At 50.2% G+C, this 21,920-nt stretch overlaps 1 protein-coding gene across 1 annotated transcript in view; it reads right to left on the bottom strand.

Moving 5' to 3' along the window:
- Nucleotides 1-21,920, bottom strand: part of AK8 (adenylate kinase 8) — a 130,134-nt gene that overhangs the window by 56,868 nt on the left and 51,346 nt on the right. The window contains exon 10 of the mRNA XM_060102694.1: nucleotides 15,715-15,804. Within this exon, the coding sequence (XP_059958677.1) occupies nucleotides 15,715-15,804 (90 nt within the window). The remainder of the gene's footprint in view (nucleotides 1-15,714; nucleotides 15,805-21,920) is intronic.

Genomic DNA, 21,920 nt, shown 5'->3' with positions numbered 1-21,920 from the left:
ACGACCAAAGATGTGCACATAAAGATGTCCATTTCAGTGCTGTTTATAATAGTGACAATCGGAAACGATTTTAAATGTCCGTCAGTAGAGGACAGCTTAAATAAAGGATGCACATCTATGCAATGTGATATTAGGTAAGCTTTAAAAAATCATTTATATTTATGTTGACTCGGAAAGAGGCCTCAGACAGAATATCAAATGGGAAAAAAGCAAGTAAATGGTTTCTATAATACGGTCTAATTTAAATGTATATTGACATACATATACACACATGCACATATACACACACCACACACGTACGGGGGAGAGAGAAGGGCCCCACTGATGCCCCACGAGTGACAGACGGTCCCTCGGGGGCTCAGGGTCCTGGAGTTGAGAGAGACAATGACACAAGTCAGGGCTTCCCTGGTGACGCAGTGGTTGAGAGTCCGCCTGCCGATGCAGGGGACACGGGTTCGTGCCCCGGTCCGGGAGGATCCCACATGCCGCGGAGCGGCTGGGCCCGTGAGCCATGGCCGCTGAGCCTGCGCGTCTGGAGCCTGTGCTCCGCAACGGGAGAGGCCACAACAGTGAGGGGCCCACGTACCGCAAAAAAAAAAACAAGAAACACAAGTCAACACATGCTGGCTGGAAAGGCCTAAGGACATGGGAGGCGTGGCAGTGCTGAGCACTTCGGAGGAGAGCAAGGTCACATTTCCGGAGGACTGGGGAAGATGGATAATCATACGGACTCCAGCTTCGAGACAAAACCAAAACAAGCCCCTCTCTTCAGGCTCTCAAATTAGCACTTCTCCTCAGAGGGCCGTACCACAATTGTGAATCAATCATTATCGGTGCAGTATTTGTTTAATGCCTACATTCCCACCCTCACCCCCCGCTGGAGAAAGCAGGGACCCCTGTCAAGGTGGCTCGTTGCTACACCCGCGCATTTGGCATTGTGTCCCGCACATGGCAGGCACGTAATAAACACACTTTGAATGAATGAATGAATGAATGAATGAATGCATAGTACCAATTCCCCCAGACCTGGACTGTTCTCCCGAGCTCCGAGTCAAGTCCTGTGGCAATGGGAAACGGCCCTTCCCCCAGGGTTCCCTTCATCCACGCCACAGCCCACCCATGAATTAAATATGCAGTCAAGAGAAGACGTGTTGACGTCTGGGATTTGTTTCAAAATACTCCTGATGGAGGAGGGGGTCTTCCTGGCGGATTCCAGATGCACCGAGGGTGACCATGAGCTCACGTGGGTTCCTTATACTGGTTATGGGTCCCTTCAGGTTCCTTATTCTATTCTCTCTGCTTTTTACATACATTTAAAGGCCTCCATTAACAAAGTGGGTTTTTTGTTTAAAGGAAACAATTTAAAGGCCTAAAGGAGGTTGACATGACCACTGTGAGAGACCACTGCAAAAGGACAAAGGACGAAATCTCCCTGGAGGTCTGTCCTTGCACCCCAGAAGCGGCTCCACTTTGGGGGGACCTGAGGGCTGGATGGAGCCCTAGCCCTGCTGTCAGTCCGCTCTGGACCCTGGAAGCACTGCCCAGGAGCCTGGCATCTGCACGGATCTGCCTTCCTGGGCAATCCCGGGGAAGCTGCTCAGACCCGCACACCAGGCCGTTACCCTCTCTGTGTCTCAATCAAGGTTGAACGTTGGTAACCGGGGCTCCTGGGGCCTGGGAGACAGAGGCTGCCGGGCCACGGAGGTTCGCTGGTCCCCTCCCCCTCCAGCACAGCCGGCTCTGGGCAACACCAGGGGTCCCCTCGCAGGGACGGGCTGTGCTCCCCCACTGGAGGCTGGGAGAGACTGCTGGTGGCAAAAACAAATGACAGACCCCTCTGGATACTGCCTCCGGGGCCCTCCCGGACACAGACACGGCGTGCAGGCCCGGGGGTGAGGGGTGAGGCGGGAAGACCCTGCCTTAACTGCATTTCCCGGCCCTACCCCTGCAACTCCTGTATCAGGTTTTCCGCTCGGTGCCTTTGTTTGGCTGCCGCCTTTTTTCCCCCTGTAGGCCATCCACTCCCTTTTCCAACCCCACATGGTCTGACCAGCCAGTTCAGCAAAAATGCAGCCTTTTCAGAGCAGATCTCGGCCGCTGTGTTCACTGGAAGTTGAAAGTCCCCTTGATAATGCTGTCCATCGCCCTTCATCCTCCTCTCGGAGAGATTTTCAGTGCCGTCTCAAGTCTTTCTCCACTGAGTCAGGTGCCTCAGGCTTGATTTCTGGGCTTGACAGTTAACATCTTACCCTGCGTATAAGCTACTGCCAAGGGCTACCTCTCCGGAATGTCCTGTCAACCCTAAATTTAGCAAAGTGCAAGATATGAATATCCCATTATTTCATAAAGGCCACATCACATGGTTTCAGGTGTTTTGGGTTTTTTTTTTTCTGAAAATCTTCCATAAAAGATGGCAGTCCTCACGCTGACCTCGAGGTTATTAAAATCTCAATCCACATATTCCCTGCTGGCCGGCTGTGCTCGAGGGGTGGACGGGGAGCCTCGGTCACAGGCGAGAGGTTCCCAGGTCCCCCACCAACCCCACCCAGGCCACCCGGCCCACCCTTGGTCTTGAAGGGGAGGCGTTCCTGTTCAAAGGCCTGGGATGCAGGTCAAGCCCCCGCCTGCATATCAATCCTACGGCTCAGACAGAAGAAAGTACCCCCCTGAGTCAGGCCACCATGAGGTGACTGGACAGGACTCTTCTTCCCAGGCTGCAGGTCTGACATCCTCAGTCAAGTCCAGCTCAGAATGCCAGTGGCATTCGTTAGGGAGGGCCCCGAGAGAATAACTGAGCCAGCTCATGATTTGTCCAGTGGAAACCCGAGCCCAGGGCAGAAGGGACTCTCTCGGAGCCCTTCCCCCGACCCTGTCCTGCCGCCTGTGGTCCAAGCCTCTGCATCCCTGACCCGGGGCTCGGCTGCTGGGGGAGGGGCCCGAGGGGCACCGAGGTTGCTGGCGCTGGCCCTGAACGGCTAGGACGGAAAGTGGAGAAAAGGAAAGAGCTCCCTCAGCCGGTGCTTCTAGGTAAAAAGCCCCAAGGTTGATTGACGCACCCAGGACAAGCCATTTAACCTTCCCACCACCCCGGGGCAGATCAGAAAAAGCTGAGGACCTCACCACACACCCTACACACTCAGAAACCCACCGACACACTACACACACCCAGGCACTCACCTATAACACCCCTACAGGACACGCACGTTACACACCTGCTACATGCCTACCTGCACCCTACACACGCTATCCCCCCATGTGCAACACACACGCTCTACACCCCACACCCTTCTACACACAATACAGTGCACGCGCTTACCCCCTCCCCTACACACGCACACACACATGTGGACACACACACACACGCACGCACACACATGCGCATGCACACACACACGCACACGCACACACACATACACGCACACACACATACACACGTGCACACACACGCAGCCTGTAACTGCCCCTGCAACGTCTTTCCCTCGTCAAGGCCCCATTTGAAAGCAAGTAAAGGGGACACTTGGCATCTGCCGGGGGTCATGGGAGACTCAGCACTTTCTTCTCCCCCCCCCACAACATCCCAGCGCAGCCCCGGCCCCCGCCCCCTCCTGATCAGGCCCAGTGGGAGAGTCTTGGAAAGGAACCCAGATGCGGAGGAGAAAGAGGGGTTGCTCTCGTTTCTGTTTTTCATTTCCATCTCATGCATACTGATGCTCCAAAGAAATGGGGCTCCCATTCCGCCCCCACATCTGTCTCTTCCCCACATGGCTGGGGGCTTGACCCAGGATATGGGTTGGGCTCTTGCAGGCCCCGACGCCCCGACTCACTATCGCTGTAATTCAGTGAAAGCTAAACTCCACCATTTCTGGGAGACCGTTACCCTTCGGATGACACTGATTCCTGGCAGCTGAGGCCTGCAAGCCCCCCTCTCTGCTGTAACCAGGAATCAGGAGTGTCTTACAAGGACCTGCAGCGCTACAGTGCCAGGACCTCGGGCCAGGCTTTCCATTAGCGACGCTCTTTGTTTATTATTTACTGCCACCTGCTGGTCAACCATGGATCCTGCGCCCCAAGTGAGCGCTTAAAACGATAAACAGAACATTTCTAAAACCCACACAGCAGATGACAAGGAGAAACCAGCTTGTTCGAATTGGTTGTACTCCACAATTCTTCGGGGGTGGGGGAGCAAGCCCCTGGGAGAGCTTGCCTCCTTCGTAAACTCAAGTCACTTCCCCCGGCCAAGTGCCTGCCTTGGCCAGCCAGTGGTTCCCAGGCACAAGATGGAACGGATGACTTTTAAGACTTCTTTAGTTTCCAAAAGTCTGTATCCTAACATCTCTATTACTTAACAACAACATTTAAATCTTCTTGGCAGACAATGGTGCGAGGAAATAACAATTTTTAAAAAATAATTTAAAAGTTTTGGGGACTTCCCTGGTGGTCCAGTGGTTAAGACTCCACACTCCCAATGCAAGGGGCCTAGGTTTGATCCCTGGTCAGGGAACTAGATCCCAAGTGCTGCAACTAAGGCCTGGTGCAGCCAAATAAATAAACAGATATTTTTAAAAAATAAATAAATAAAATAAAAGTTTTATTTCCCGCCACAATTAACAAATGGGTTTCAACAGGAAGTTTTCTTCTTATAGTTGCCGACAATTTTTTAATATTGGCTTTTTTTTCAAGTCTAGAAGAGTACATTAGGCCTGGGACTCTTACGAACCAGGAGGCTGGTCATCCCGCAGTGAGCAGCTACCGCTTTCTATCACTCCCCTCTCTGCCACGTCTACTGGGGCCAAAAGCAAAGATAAGATTGAGGTGCCAAGACTGTTGGCCCATTCACAGCTGAGAGGTGGCTCTCCAGCAGTGGGCCCTTGGGCTTCTCTTGCTAATGAGGTTTTAGATGAGAAAAAAAAAAAAAACATTTAAAAACATTCTTCTGGGGTGGGGTGGTGGTGGTGGGATGAACTGGGAGATGGGAATTGACATATATACACTAATATGTATAAAATAGAGAACTAATAAGAACCTGCTGTATAAAAAATAAAATAAAATTCAAAAACAAAACCATTCTTCTGTAAATAAATGGGGCTTCCCTTAGTAAATTAATAAGACTTTTAATAAAAATGCTCACTTAGACACACTGTGTATAACGATTTGGTAATTAGTTAATCTTAAAACGCAGTTTTACATCTTTCAGTGGAAAATGAGAAGAGGCCAGCAGTCCAGATGCGGACCAGACTGTTGTAAAGTGCAGAGTATTAACATTAACTGTACACTGCGGATCAAAGAGTTTAAGGGGCACGGTTTTCCTTCCATTTTAATGAAGTCGGGGCTCAGAACCAGTTACTTCCGCCCACATCTCAAGGGCAGCGAGAATGCCGTTGCCCACGTGATCTGTGAGGAGAAAATCAGCAACTACTGGGAAACCAGGAAACAACCATAAGCCCTGTATTCTGGTGTCAAAAAGACGCGATGGCCTATTTACTTAACAAGCATGTGTGCCATAGTGCTTACTGTGAGCTCAGCTCTGTTCTGAGCATGTATTTTCTCTAATACAAGTATTGATTCATGTAATCTTCAAAACAACCCCATTTTGCGGATTAGGAAACTGAGGCACGGAGAGAGGAAGTAACTTGCCCAAGGCCACACACTAATAGGTCGTGGAGCCCAGAATTAAACCCAGGCCATCAGGCTCTGGGGCCACCTGCTCCACCTCTGTTCTCTGCCTGCCTTTCAGGGGAAGAAACAGCATGAATTCTGCCCTCCATTCTGCATTTCGTTCACAGCGTGCCCTTGGGTGAGTGACTTTACCTCCCAGCTGGGGTTTCTTCCTCTTTAAAAGAGAACTGGACTCTCAGTTCTCTGAGCTCCCTGAAAGCCCCTACGTGGCACGTGTGAAGTCAGGCCACCCCCAGCTCCGAGGACCCATGAGGCCATCTGGGTTCAGCCTCACCGAGTCACGGGATGCAGCCAATCCTGAACCAAACCAGAACGTTCAATGCAAGCTTTCCCTAGGGTGGCAGATTAGAGGTGGCCACTCCTACCGCTGAGAGGGGACTCTAGCCCCCCCACCCCCGCCTTGAATCTGGGCTAGTCTTATTGACTAGCTTGATGGAAGTTCATTCTGGGACTTCTGAGGCTGGCTCAGCAGAAGACATAGCTTACCCCATCCTCCACCCCATCCACCACTGCCGCCCTGGGTCTCCTTGGGATGCTTGTTCTGGGGGAAGCTAGGACCACATAAGGGGCGCTGACCAACCCGAGGCCGCCAGGCTGGGAGGAAGCCCAAGCTAGCCATGTGGAGAGGCTGCACAGAGAGAGGTCTGACCAGCCCCAGACGGTCCACGCATCTCACTCCAGGCCCCAGGCATGGGGATGAAGAATCCTGCCCCAGCAGATGCAATAGGGAGAAGAACCAAGGAACCAGGTTGACACCAGAACCGAGAACAACATGTAAGGCCCCAGAGGAGCCGGCCCAGTTGCCTCTAGCTGTTCAAGCCATGCCAAGTAAGGCCCAAGGCCGTGTGGGGTGGAGCCGTCCCTGCCACACCCTGCCTGAAATGCCAGTGCACGAAATCAGGAGCATAATGAAACTGATGTCCTTTTATGCTGTTACACTGCAGGGTGGCTGCAATAGATAACTGAGCCCCAGACGTGGAGCAGACTGGGCTTCTGCCAGTTCCTGGTGACCATAGGGACCAGGCACCCAAAGCTGACATTAGTCACAGAAAGAGAATACGATACCAAAAAAAAATCCGCATATGAAACATCAGTCTACCCAACAATCCTGCTACTACTACCGTGACTTCTCCTACAATTACGCCAATGAAAATACTATAACTATTAATAATAATACTGGTAAGTATCCAATAAGCGGCCTATCATGTGCCATGCACAGTGTTAAACATTTTACAGACACATTTTCATTTAGGTACCTGACAAGCCATGACTCTGATACTGTGAAAAGCTCACCCTTGTAGATGAGGAAACCGTAGTTCTGAGTGGTCGGGTGACTTGCCCAAGGTCACGCAGCTGGGCAGTGGCAGAAACTGAACTGGAATCAAGGGGTGATCGCACAGCCCAAACCTGCAGCCGCCCCCTTGACTGTCAAGGAGTGACCGTCGCTGGCCACCTGTCTAGAAACCCGTCAGGCTGCCTCCTGCATTCTATGGCCTGTTCTCCCTTTGTTCCTTCGAGACAAACGGGGTCTCACCTACACAGGAATGCAGGCAGCAGAGGGGAGCTTCTGGGCCCCTGATGCCACAGGGCGTGCCTACCTGCTCTTGCCGCCCCACACTGTCCCAGGGCACGTGCTGGGCGCTCAGCTGTGAAATCGCTCGTTCACCCACGAACACTAGCTGAGCTCCTGGTATGAGCCACGCTGGCCATGGGGACTGGGGGGCAGACAGAGCAGAAGCAGAAGCCCGCGGCGGGAGGTGCTGGGAGGGGTTCCAGACGAGGTCCTTCTTACCTCCCGGTAACCTAACCGTGACCGACCGAGTGGAGAGAGGGTGGTGAGATCAGAGTTCTAGCAGCCAAGGTCACAGCTGGGGTAGATGGAGGCCAGGTGAGAGGTGAGGAAGAGGGAGGTGTCTCTCCCCGCCCCCTCCCCTGGGTCCCAGAGCAGGCCCTGGGGAGGACGGGTGGGAGGGAAGGGCACGGGCACTTCCTTTACGCTCTGTACTCTCTCTCCCTCACCTCTGCCTCCTGCATCTCTCTGCCCCATCGCACCCCCCCCCTTCGCTCTACCCCGAGCCCCCTTCTCGCTCAGGGCAAAGCTGGAGGGCATGGGCCCCGCACTCCCCTCCCCGGCGATTACAGCTGTGCCACGTTCCCCATGGGGAAGCTGCAGCGCTGCCTTCTAGCTGACAAACCCCGGCAGGTCTCCAGGGACGTGGCGACCGTCCGAGGTGTAGGGGCCGCAGAAGGTCACCGAGGGCAGCCTCCCCTCCACACCTCAGGCCTCACTCCCAGCCCGAGGAGAAAGCCGGTGTCAGCTCCCCCTCCGGGGCATTCTGAGAGGGGAAGGGGCTTCGAGCTACACCTGCCTGGAGGGGGTCGTGAGGGGCTGGCCAGACGGCTGCGCAGGGAGACCTCCTAGCTGGAGGAGAAGGCTGGGCCTTGGGGCCTGGCCTGTCGAAGACGATTTCACAGCTGAGTGGGTTGGAAACCACCAGGGCTGCCCGTGGAGGGGAAATGCTTCCAGAAGCTTTGGTCGGAGAAGGACACCCTGCACCTCTGGGCTCCCCTTCTGTTTCGTGATCTGCACGCCTGACACACAGCAAGCCCCCGATGAACATTCAGCCCAAGAAGAACAGCTGAGCTGCCCCTCTTTGGCGACACGGCAACAGTAGACAGGCCCCACTCTTGCGGGGAGAGAGACGCTTCACTGACCAGATGCACGAGTGAACTGACAGCCCCTCGCTGCCTCAGTTTCCCCACTGCTCTGGCCACTGAACAGATAGCTTTGCAACCTTTTGGCCACAGACCTTTGGCTGATGCCCCAGCAAAGCATCGTTTTAATAATGATGCTTTTGCAATCAAAGTCTAGTTTTTACAAACTGAGAGCTGGACCCTCTAGGGGCGCAAACCTGTTGATAAAGCTTTCTACAGCTGTCCTCATTACAGGCCTCTGGCCCTCACAACGCACCCCGACTTTGAGACCCATTGCTTCTGCTGGGCCGTCTCAGCAGGAAGACTCCTACCTAGTTTCCAGAAGGAAACCTTTGTAGTAGTCCCAGCGGAAAAGTCAAAAGTTTGACTGGAAAAAAGGAGCTACTTCAAAAGCATTGTCAGACCGCGAGGTGAGGGTGCCTTCAAAATGCATAAATTACAGGGGTGTCCATTCATCAACCGATAGGCAGCCCGACAGTGGGGCTCTGGATGGGGGCACCAAGGGGACGTGTGGGGACACATCCGGAGGAGGTGCAGTGCGTAAAATACACGCTGGATAAAAGAGTAAATTAATGTGTTTATTACTCACTGCTTGGAGTGCATGCGCGTGCGCACGCGTGTGTGTGGAAAAATGAAAGAAAAATGTAGAGTTTTTTCAATAATAAAAAGGGAGTTGCACTGCGGGGCCCCTAAAGCTTGTGAAAAATTAAACTCGATGGATTCAAACTGTCCTATTTCCACTTCAAAAGAGAAGAGGCACTGAGCTCTTCCCAAGTTATCTTCAAACGCCCAGCACCCTAGAAAGTTTCTTTAAAAAAATAAAGGCTCCTGTTCCCCCAAGCACTGTACCGGTTACTGTACCCACTGTCTCTCCCTCTTCTAATTATACCCCTGTGAGTCTATTAATCAACTGGTAAATTATTTAGAGAGTCATGCGCTGTCTTCAGCTGGTACAAACACACCACATGCAAAGACTTGCTGGAAACGGGCTGGGGTCCCTCGGGGTCTCCCCTCTGCAGTAAGACAGCTTGCAGCTCACCAAGGCCGCACTGTTAAAAAACAAGAAATAGCATTCCGCTTACCTCCTCGGATGGGAAGATTTACTTTGTCTTTCAACTCAGCAACTCTTTGCAAGGTTTTAACAAAGGAGAAAAGCTGGCGTATTGTCGAATCTTTGGCGTGCATTTAGTGATGAGAATATTAATTCCCCCTAAAAAAAAAAAAGGCAGCACTTCGGCTGAGCTCTGATCCATGCCTCTTGGGATATGGACTCGTGGAAGGCTCTCGAAAACGCTCATAATCATGCCAATTTGGGGCTGGTTTGGCTTGTTTGTGCTCCGATGGCTGCCTTGGCTGTGGTGAGGTCTCATTACCAGAAAGGGTGCAAATTAGAGTCTGGAATCTCCCTCAAATCTCCCACCTCTTCTCAGGTTCTATTAGGCCATGAGGGACCTTCTCCAGATAGAAATATTTCAGAGACATGGGGTATACGGGAGGGGGCACAGGTAACGCTTGGTAATGATCTGTCTTCCGCATTACCTTTTCTACACACCAGGACTTGCGCTTTCAGGGGAAAGTTATTACGCCAATTAAATAGCTGTTTTCTCAGCTGAAAGTCAGTATATGTGTGGCGTGTGCACCAAGGAATTTGGGCCTTTTTTAACTGAATCACTCTAGCTGTTGGAGTGCTGGCAGGGGCTGGTTACAGAGGTGAAGTGACTTAGGAGCTCCCTGTAACTTGGCCAGTGAGCCAGGTTGGCAGGTGCTGGGGTGCACAGTTCTCCCTTCCGCTCCTAGAGAGACAGGAGATGGGAAAAGCTAGGGTCTAACCTGAAAACCCCACCCCGGGGACATGCCCTCGCCAGTGGTCCCCCAACCTGACAATCCCAGCACGTTCGGAGCACAGTGGGGACGGATCTAGACAAGCATCTCACACACTTAGAGCAAAGACTTAAACCAACAAGGACAAAATATGCCTTTGGCTGTTTTAATATCTCCCCTGGGTCACCGGGCTCGAGAGAAAGCGCCAGCAACATTCGAGAATGAAAACAATGGCCAGAGCCGGGTAGAAGGCAACCCTTCTGAAGCAAAGAGACGGTGGTGTACCACTAATTAGACCCAGCAATCTGGAATGAGGTTATACCTACTGCCAACAGCCATGGGACCGTAAGTTATGGCCGAAATTCCCAGGAGAAGGACTAAAAATAAAGCAATGCAGACTTCTTTCTGATGGGGTGGGTTGAGGCCCATGAGAAGGGTTGGTTTTTGTACTAAGTGAAACTTGGGAGATGAGACATTCCAATGGGCAAAGACAGGGGGCTGCCTTCCTCGGGAAGCTCCGCAGCCTGAGGGTTAAGGAATCTCACCTTCCAGAAGGCCCTTTGGTAGGAATGAAGCCCAGAGAAGGCTCAGGGCACATCATTTGGAGGTGGTGGCCAGTGCGACTCACCGGTGACTGAAGCACAGAATTGAGCTCTAGCTGCTCCTTTGCCTGATTTGGGGGAGAAAACAAGAACTGCACGCATGGCCCTAGCGCCCACTGGCCATAGCGCCCACTGGCCATAGCGCTCACCAGCACGGACCGTGGGACTTTACATGGCATACGAGCAGCTGAGAAGTTATTTTTCCAAAGGCCCAGAAGAGTTTGTACGTGTTCTGCACCCACGTAAAAGCGACGGGAGCTCCCGGGCCGTCAAGCCTGCATGACGTGCGGCCTGGCCCTGCGGGTCGTCGGCGGACCCCGCTCCGTGGCTGCCGGGGAGGTGGCCACGCTGGGAGCAGCGCACAGAGCCCAGGGAATAGATTTGCTCAGCGCAGCTCAAGTCGGAACGAGTTTAGGAGGTCAGACCTATGTATCTCAAAATCCGGAGCTCGGAATAAGCATCTCCCCACAGCATCCAGAGTGGCCGCCAAAAGCCCAGGATCAAGAGATTTAGGATGAGCTAAGATGGGGCCCTGGAGTCCTTTGCCCAGTAAATGTGGAAAGATGGGAAAGCAACAGTTATTAATTTTGCTGCTGATTTGAAAGGAGGAGGTGTTGGCAGCACCTGTGAGGACAAAAAAGAACATAACGGCGCCTGCAGAGGTCACGGCCGGGACATCACATCATGAGGCCCCGCAGGGGGGAAATAAGAGGAAGTGGCTCCCTGGGGGGAAGATGGCATCTGGATCTCTTCTCTGAGCCGCTGGTGGCGGCAGGGACTGTGAGGGTGGCCGGGATGCACTGTGATAACCATGCTGCCCGTCGCTGGGGCTTGCAGCTCCGAGGCACGTGGAGAGAGGGCAGGGATCCCAGAGAGAGACGGGCAGCGAGTGAGGCCGAGTCAGCCAGCGGCCAGGAGCACGGGGCAGAGTCCCCAGTGGAGGAGGTCCAGCCCCCGGAAAGGCACTGCCTGCCTTCAGAGGGGGTGATGAGGGGGCGGTTTCTACACTAGGTTGGCTGCAGGGCAGTGACATCCGCCAACTCCGAGGTGCTGGGGCTCTGCCCCCGGGGATGAGGCCGCTATGTCCTTAGAAGAATCTCTGCCCCTTTAGATGAGCTCCCTGAACCTTATAGGATTTCTGGAACCTTCTGGATTTCACACGCAAACCACTGGCAGGGGCTTCCCAGGAATGCTGCTGACACCCAGCAGAGATGTCCGAAACACGTCCAGGGTTCTGAGAAGGGAAATCTGCGTTGCCTTGATGGTCCCACAAGGCGGAGAGGCAGCCGTGTCTCCTTCTCCCAGAAAATTCTGTCAACGGGCTGAAAGCGTTCAGGGCCATGCCTCGCTGCTCATGAGGATTCGGGAAGAACCTTCTGATCCAGGGCAGTGCTGGGAGGATGTATTGCCTCCACCCCGCCTCACTCTTGTCCGGAAAGGAGAATCACTCATCCGACGGGCCTTGTCCCTCCAGCTCCCACCCTCCAGCTGGCGGGCCCTCGCCCCTGGTGTAGAGGGATTCCCTTCCCATTTAAGCCCCTACTCAGGGCTCTTCCTGGGGAGGGCCTGGGCTGTTCTCCCCATCCTCACCGTCGGGGTGTGGCCGGTTATTGTAAGGTGTCACCCCTGCATCCCAACTGGCTTGTCCCCAGGCCTGGACTTGGGGGGCGGGGGTCATGTTAGGAAGCCCAAGTGTGCCCTCGGATCCCTGCCACGTTCTCCATCTGATGCTCCCAGCAGACCCTGTGTCTGTCTCCTACTGGGTTCAGAACTCAGGTGTGATGTGGTTGATTCCCACCCCCAGATCTGCACCTGCACCTGAGACCCCGATGCCAGATGCCAGCAATGCTGGCTTCCAGAAGCTGCCAGCCGCTGTCATGCGAGGTGGCCACGCAGAGCTTCCGGGTTCAGTCTGACCTCGTTTTCAAACGCGACTTCAGTGGAGAATCATTTAAATTTTGGTCCTGTTTCTGCTGGTGGTGATGCGGGCGGCCAGACCCGGGTGGTTCCCGAGCTCGTCCTGCCAGCCGAGCACTTTGGTTCTCTCGGCAGCGTCTCCACAGCCCACTAATGAGCCCCTGTTAGTGGTGATGAATGTAAATGCATTCTTTGTTATCCCTGTGAGATCAGGTTTAGTGAAATGACAGAATTTATTGCTTCTGTTAGGAAGATATGATATTGGTGGTTGTTGTGTCTTTAATTCTGTAGGAAGTGCAAAAGTATAGAGCTACATTGTCTAATTAAAGAGAAGGTCGCGGAGGGAAAAATTTAGCACGAAGCGTTGAAGATCGAAGCTACCAGGGTCTCGCTCACTTTATAGGAAATTGGGAATTTTGCACCGTCTCCTAGGTGTACACCAAAAAAAAAGAAAAAAACAAAACAAAAACCCTAAACAACTCTGCCTCTTGCCCACCACTGAAAAGGCTCCTTGGGTTTATTTTCAGGGGTCAGAGAGAGAGAGAGATTGGAAGATGCTGTACTACTGACTTTGAAGATGGAGAAAAGGGCCTCTAGAAGCTGGAAAAGGCAAGGAAACAGATTCTCCCCAAGGGATTCCTCAGGGAGGAATGCAGTCCTGCCAACACGTGATTTTAGGACTCCTGACTTCCAGGACTATAAGATAATAAATCTGTGTTGTTTTAAACCACTAAGTTTGTTTCAGCCACGATAGAAAACAAATAACTTGGCAATACCCAGAGATGGCAAAGCCGTGGAGGACTCGAGCGTTCCGTACACAGCTGGGAGGGGGATACCTTACTTCAGTGTCACAAGTCATACCCGCTCATGGGTCCCAGGCATCAATTTATCCTACGATAATTAGGGGTGTCTGCAAACCTGTGCCAGTACAAGAGGATGCATCATAGGATTGTTGAAGGAGTGCAAATATGGAAACCACCTGAATATTTACTTTCCGTAACTTTTTATGTTGAAAAAAAATTCAAAAGTACAGGAAAGTTGCAAGAAGAGCCAAGGAATTTCTGCGTCCCCTTGTCAGAGATTTACCCACTGTGAACAGTGCCTCGCCTGCTTGGTCATCGTCTCTCTTTCTCCACGAGAAAGCACAAAATGCTTTCTCGTGGAGAATTAAACAGCTTACCCTCCAGTCTGTGCAATGGAATACTGTGCAGCAACGTTTACAATAACATAAACCTATTAACTCGTTATCCTATTCCCTCATTTATGCAACAAATGTTCTTTGGGGTGCTCATCACCCCCCCCCGCCACCCTCCTGCCCCAATAAAGGGGAAGCTGGCCTCGCTGGAGGGCAAGTGTGCTTGAGGGGGCGCCTGCTTGCTGCTCCCACCCCTGGGCGCGCACACCCCAGCCCGTCCTCACGGCAACCCTGCAACCCGGGGTTTCTGTCTCCATCTCGCCACTGGGAGGCCTGGGCCACGTGGCCGGGGTGGAGGGCAGCGGGATCTGAACCGGACAGGGAAGCACCAAAGCTGGCACTGGTTTTCACTGGCGCCCAGGGCTCCTGTTCACACATCATCCTATTCACCACCCCGGTGACGCAGGTATGAACAGACGCGCCCGCCGAGATCATCGTGTCTCACCACGCAGATCACTGTGCCTGAAGGATCCCATGCTGCCTCACCTGAACTTCACCCTGGAGGCTAGAACACCTCAAGGAGGGCCTTGGGAGGGCCAGGCGGGACCTCCTTCCTGGGGGGCTCTTCGGGCTGAGGTCAGGAGCAAGCGGCCTGTCCCACGCCTCCTAGTCAGCTGACTCCATCCGGAAAACGGTAGGAGAAGGGGAGGGCGTCCTCACAACCCACGCACTGCCCATCACAACGGCCCCTCCTCTCTGGGTCGGTTTTCTTCACAGCAAGTACCTGTCCGTGTCAGACTTGATAACGAGCCTGGACTGATTGCACAGAGGAGCTACAGCCCTTTACGTCAGAGTGGAAGAGGAGGGTGTGGGAAACGCACTGCCCCAGGGACGGGGTCCTCAGGACCTCGGTCCCTTCTCCGTGGCTCCTTTGTGGACTCAGGAGGCTGGAGAGGTTGGTCTCAGTGGTGCCCTTCCTGGGGGTCAGATCTGGGGGATGCTTTCAGAGCGTAGGTCACAGAGGGGTCTGGAAAGATGATCTGGTCCAGCCTCCCCTGAGGACCAATGGCTGGTCAGTCCTCCCTATCTGCAAAGCTGTCTGAACCTTCTACCTTCTGACTGATGATTAAATTGGAATCTTGTCCGATGGTATTTTTCTGTACACCAACTAATGAAGGAGGTGGGCTGCACTATGGCCTCTCCTGGCTCCCAGGGTTTTTTGGGTTTTGTTTTCTTTTATAAATTTATTGTATTTATTTATTTATTTTTGGCTGCGTTGGGTCTTCGTTGCAGCATGTGGGCTTTCTCTAGTTGCGGCGAGCGGGGACTACTCTTCATTGCAGTGAGCAGGCTTCTCATTGCGGTGGCTTCTCTTGTTGCGGAGCATGGGCTCTAGGCGCGCGGGCTTCAGTAGTTGTGGCACGCGGGCTCAGTCGTTGTGGCGCACGGGCTTAGTTGCTCCGCGGTATGCGGGATCTTCCCGGACCAGGGCTCGAACCCGTGTCTCCTGCATTGTCAGGCGGATTCTTAACCACTGCGCCACCAGGGAAGTCCCCCCGGCTCCCAGTTTTAAGCGTTATCAGTTATGGAAAGCAAGCATTCTTGAGAACCAGGAACATTCCACACCACCAGTGAAATGCATCATGTCCACAGACCCCTCCCCCTCACTTGGAAGCCAAGGGGACCAACCAGGGAACAAAACCAGAGCCTTTGCCTGCTGGAAAGCCCAATTTCCATTCCCTGGTTCTTTTCCCCAGTTTGGGCCCCCGCGTGCCCAGCAAGCCTCACACAGGGGCATCTCTCTTCAGAGCCTGGAAGGTCGTGGCAGTCACGGCAAGTGTGGCCTACCTGCGGTCTCCTTTTCGAAAAAGGGCCGGATCATCTCGCCGTACTTGGACTTGTCTGCCACGGCCTCTTTGAGCAGTTGCCCACAGCAGACTAGAGGAGAGAGGAACAGAAAGACGCCCGTTAAATTTTAAATAGAAGAATGAGAAAAAAAGAAGAAGAAAGAACCCCCCCAGTGCTGCCTGCTGCGGGAGAAAAAAAAAAAAAGGTCACTGAAAAAAAATATACAAGGGTTTTTCTGAGTGTGGGTGTGTGTCCAAGTGAAAGTAAGTATCAAAAAGAAATAAAAAAGAAGCCGAGGAGGAAGATGCGGAATGAAAAAGAATGCATTTGGCAAAGAACATATTAAAAATGGACGGTGTGGAGAAGACATAACAGGGAATGTCACCACCAGAGAAGGCCCCGCGGGGCCTCGGCGACACCCCGGATTGCTGGCCCAGCCCCGGAGGGTGTTGAGAGTGAACATTCTGGCGGAGAACCGCGTGGACCTGCGTGACGTCCATGTTCACGCTGTTATCACGCAGGGGAGGGTGGGGACGCTTCTTGTTTCCATAGTCCCCCTGGGATGACGGCTCCATAGACATCATCAGTTTCTACCACAAAGGGACACACAGGTGCCTTCCTGTCACAAGCATCACTGTGGCCAACACACAGGGCGTGTCAGTGAACTAGTGTGGACGGAGTTAACACAGCTGCCCTCTCCTTGGCTATGAAAACCTTAACAGCCAAAGCCAGAAGGGTCCAGCCATGTTTTCATGAGTTGGTAATTGCACAGTCTTACTTTTCTTTAACTTTAACTTTTAACTTTAAAGCTAAGGCCTTTACTTCCTGACTTAAAGAAACCAAAACCAATCCTAAAATTAACTGCATAAAGTGAATGTTTAAGACAATGACCACCACCAAAGACGTATTCTTCCGTAATGACATGTTAATTCACTGTGTGACGGCAGTGATCGTATCCAGAGCGGCTGGCAGCTTCGCTCACTAAGGGAAATGTAAGGATTAATAAAGGCTGTCAGCTACTGAGACCTTTAGCTACACCAAGCACCATGCTAGGCATGCTTTGTATTATCCAGTCCTCACAACAAACTGTTGCTTTTTAGATAAGGAAACTGAGAACTGAAGAGGCTGTGTATACTGTCCGAGGTCACGGAGCCAGTAAGTGGTGGAGCTGGGATTCACACCCAGGTCCGTGTGACATCAAACCTAGGCTTAGCTTCCAGTTCAGGACAGGAGGGAGGTGCAGGTATCGTATTCACCTTCTGTCATAAAAAGCCATAAAACTTAGCAAAATATAAGAGGCAACTCTTTTCAGGCACTGGACAAGACAGGCACGGGCTGTGATCCTTGAGAGAAGGGATACACACCAAGTGAGACCGCCACTCGTCCTGGATTTCGACCTATGGGCACTTTCCAAACCATGGCTCAGGAGGAGTGGGACCCAAACACAGCAGCAGGAAACAAGGATTGGAGTTTGGGGCCCTGCAGCAGCTGGACCATGTTGGACAGAATAATGGAGGGGGGAGGGGGTCAGGAGGGGTTCGGGAATCTGCATGAGGGTTTACTTGAGTCACTAGTCAATGCAAAACTGCACGTGTGCAGGGGAGGCTCCACAGGGCCTGGGAGACCAAAGCTACGGGGAAGCTGGGAACTGAGTGGCATCTGACAGCCAGAGTGAGAGATCTCGCTCAACACCCCAGACACGCAGCTGAGACTCCAGGAAGGCTATGCTTCAGGTGTAGGGATACACGAGCCCTAGGGGAATCCTACCCTAATCCCATAGTAACAAAGACTAAAAATAAGCCTCAGTGGGGTCAAGTTGGTCCTCCAGTTATTTAACTGCCTGTTAGAACTCCATTCTTTTTCATGCAATATTCTCAAAGCAGGATCACACAATCCAGACTCTCAAGACTGTGAGAACCATAATGTCCAACATATAATAAAAAACTACTTGAGAGGCAAACAAACAAAAACACCACCAGGAAAATGCGACCCCTGCAAGGAGAGAAAACAGGCCATAGAATCAGATCAAGAGATCACACAGATATCAGAATTCGGACATAAGAACTATAAAATGTCTATTATGAAAATGTTTAAACTTTAAAAGATAATTAAAATGAATGAAAAGATGGGGAATCTCAGCAGAGAAATGGAAACTATAAAAAAGAACCAGATGGAATTTCCAGAACTGGAAAATACAATATCTTAAATGCAAAACATCACTGGATGGGCTGCCATCAGTGAATCTGAAGACATGAAGACAAGCACTAGAAAGTATTCAAACTGAAGCAAAGAGAAGGTGGGGAGGGGACCGGAAAAAAAGAAAAGGAATAAAACCTCAGGGGGTTGGAGGATAATAGCAAACAGCTTAACATACATGTAACTGGAGTTCCAGAAAGGGGTGGGGGAGGGAGGGGGAGAGAGAGAGAGAGAGAGAGAGAGAGAGAATATCTGAGAAAATTATGGAAAGAGAATTTCAAAATTTGATAAAAATATCAACCCACAGATCCAAGATTCTGATACCCAAGCAAAATAAAGTAAACCACACTTTGGTACATCACCGTTAAATTTCTGAAAGCTAAACAGAAAATATTAGAAGCAGCTATGGCGGGGAGTAAGATGCTTTATATATAGGAGAACAAAGATAAAAATAATCTCTGAGTTCTCATCAGAAGCAATGCAACAACAAAATGACATCTTGAAAGTGTTAAGGTGGGGGGGACCCTGTCAACATAGATTTCTATAAGCAGCAAAAACATCCTTCAATAACGAAGGTGAAATAAAGACATTTTCAGACAGATGAAAGCTGAATTTCACCAGCAGACTTGCACTACAAGAAACGTTAAAGGAAGTTCTTTAGGTTAAAAGAAAATATCAGATGGATCTTGGATCTAAACAAAGGAGTGAAAAGTGTTGATACTGAGTATATATAAAAGCTCTTTCCCCCCACATCTTGACTTAAAAAAATGACTGTTTAAAGCAAAAATATTTACAATACACTGTAGGGTTTATAACATATGTAGAAATGAAATGTATGACTACAATTACACAAAGAACTAGAGCAAGGTGAAGGGAAATACACTGCTGTCAGGTTCTTGTGTTATACATGAAGAGGTATAATATTAATTCAAGATAGACTGTGATAAGTAATGGATAATAGTTAAGCCCTAGAGCAACCACAAAGAAAATAAAGCAAAAAGATATAGCCAAAAAAGGCAACAGAGGAAATAAAATGGATTACTGAAAAAGTAGTTGATCAATCCAAAAGTTGACAGGAAAGGAGGAACAAAGAACAGATAACACAAGTAGAAGACAAAAAACCCAGAATGGTAGACTTGAAACCAACCATAAAAAAAAATATTTTAAATGGAAATGGACTAAACAATTAAAAGGCAGAAAACGTCAGGCTGAATTTTTTTTAAACCAATTATATGTTGTATTCAAGACACATATTTAGAATATAGACACATAGTTAAACAAAAAAGAATAGAGCATATACTTATCAGACAAAGTAGACTTTGAGAATTTACTGGAGAGATAGAGGAGCATTTCCTAATGATAAAAGGATGATTTAATCAGGAAGAGATAACGATCCTTAGTGTATACCCACTTAACATAGCTTCAAATCACACGAAGCAAAGACTGGCAGAGACATAGAGAAATCCACAGTTAAGAGTTGGAGATTTTAACACACCTCTCAGTTACTGAAATAACAAGTAGAGAGAAATCATTAAGAACGCAGAAGAAATGAACAACACTATCAAACGTCTTATACCTCATTGATATTCTTAGAGCACAATATTCAACAAAACCAGAATACATATTCCTTTCAAGTGCACATGGAATTCACCAATAGAGAGAATAGGCTGGTCCATAAAAAGTATCAATACATTTCAAAGGATTGAAATCATATAGGGTATGTTCTTTTTTTTTTTTTTTTTTTTTTTTTTGAGGTACGCGGGCCTCTCACTGCTGTGGCCTCTCCTGTTGCGGAGCACAGGCTCCAGACACGCAGGCATCAGCAGGCGGACTCCCAACCACTGCACCACCAGGGAAGCCTGGGTATGTTCTTTGACCAAAATAGAATTAAAGAAACCAAGAAAAAAAAATCTGGAAAAATTCCCAAATATTTGGGAAGTAAGCAATACACTTCTAAATAATACATGGGTCAAAAAAGAAACCACAAAGGAGATTAGAAAATATTCTGACCTGAATGATAAAACACAACACATTAAAATGTTGTGAGATGCAGCTAAAGAAGTGTTTGGAGAAAAGTGGGTAACATTAATGTTTGTATTAGGGAAGAATGGTTTAGAACTCCCGTCTATAGCCACCGCATTCTGCAAGACTCTATGAAGACAGTACCGTTAACAGCCTGCTCTTCCCAGAGGTTCCAAGTACTAAGGCTTTAGACACACATGACCTGGGACAGTGTTGGGAGGAGCCCCGTCCCACTTCATTCCTCCCCCCAGCAGGGCCCACCTCCATCCTGAAGCGCCTCTCTTATTCTTTCTACATGTTCCCTGTCTGTGTACCAAATAACATGCACTGCATATAGCAAGCACTCAGTGAGTAAAATTAATAGTATTTTAATAAAATGCTTCATGGTTGTTTCTCGTTAGAAAATTCATGCTCGGTGCAGGGGAAAAAAAAAGTCAGAATTGTGTAACACATGATTCTACAGAGATAACCAGGTTGGTATATTTATGTTCCTTCAGCTGTTTTCTTGAACATAGACTAACACACTTGTCTGAACAAAAAGGAGACCATTCGGGCTTCCCTGGTGGCGCAGTGGATTAGAATCTGCCTGCCAATGCAGGGGACACGGGTTTGATCCCTGGTCCAGGAAGATCCCACATGCCGCGCAGCAACTAAGCCCGTGCGCCACAACTACTGAGCCTGCGCTCTAGAGCCCGCAAGCCACAGCTTCTGAGCCCGCGAGCCACAACAACTGAAGCCCGCGCGCCTACAGCCCGTGCTCCGCAGCAAGAGAAGCCACCGCAATGAGAAGCCCGCTCACTGCAATGAAGAGTAGCCCCTGCTCGCCGCAACTAGAGAAAGCCTGCATGCAGCAACGAAGACCCAACACAGCCAAAAATAAGTTAAAAAAAAAAAAAGAGACCATTCCCTGAACACTGTCGAGTGACTTGCTTTCCACCCCACCCTGACGTAACAATACCTCACGGACATCGAGTCACTTTACAGGTTTCTTTTTAATAGCCGCCCAGAGCTTACTTTAACTAATCCCCTCGCGAACAGAGTTTGGGGTTGCCTTTATTTTTCATTATGCATCCTTCACATCTCTTGTTGAATACTGTGGGGAGTGTTTCAGCAGAATAAGGTCCTGGGCGTGAAATCACTGGACCAAAGGATTTGCACAGTTAGCCTGGTAATCAGTAGCAGCCTTTATCTTTCAAAAGGTTGTGCCTGTTTATATACTCGCCAATTATAGACAGGAGCCTTTCAATAAACCTTGTTGGAGTGAATGCTGGTTATTTGTTTGGAGATGTATTCCCACCACCGAGAGGTTCATAAGTGTGGAGATAAGACCCAAGGCAGGGGATGGCCAGGGGGGCCGGGCTGTAGGGGGCTGGGTGGGTAGCTCCTGGAGCTTTGGGTGCAGACAGGCCCCTGCAGAGAGACCCCAAAGGACAGCTCAATGCTTGCCTCTGCAGACCACAGGTCCCCTAAACAGGTTTACGGAAATCTCATGATGTCTTGTATTTCTCAAGAACACCTTTGAGAAATGTCAACTTTCTGAGCTAGTCTCCAAATGTTCAGTTATTGAAAAGAGGCCCAAAATGGCTCTTCTGCTACAAAAGCAAAAACCATGGTGAGCTTTTCTATTTTCATTTTTGGAAAAATCTAGGCAGGTAATTTCATTTCTTTATGATTGGTGTGCTGAAAACAATTTAAATTTAAAAATACTTTTCTTGAATGGGAGTGTCTACATAAACAAACTTCTTCGGCACAGTGACAATTATGTAAATTAAGCTGTGCGCTATATTAAGGTATCACTGTTGTGTTTTTCAGACCCTCCCTCTGCCATTAAGGCTCTTCTCACTGTAACTCTTTATATGTCTTCACATAACAATAAGTGCAGGCACTTAAATAAATGTGGGTGTGGCCACAAGCAGACTGTGCCTCATTCTTTACAAAGTCATCCCTAACCACAGCTGGAATTTTATTCTTATAATACTCTTAAGAGG

Source organism: Mesoplodon densirostris, chromosome 6 (genome assembly GCF_025265405.1).
Source record: "Mesoplodon densirostris isolate mMesDen1 chromosome 6, mMesDen1 primary haplotype, whole genome shotgun sequence".
Taxonomy (NCBI): Eukaryota; Metazoa; Chordata; class Mammalia; order Artiodactyla; family Ziphiidae; genus Mesoplodon; species Mesoplodon densirostris.
This window is presented reverse-complemented; position numbering and strand designations above follow the sequence as displayed.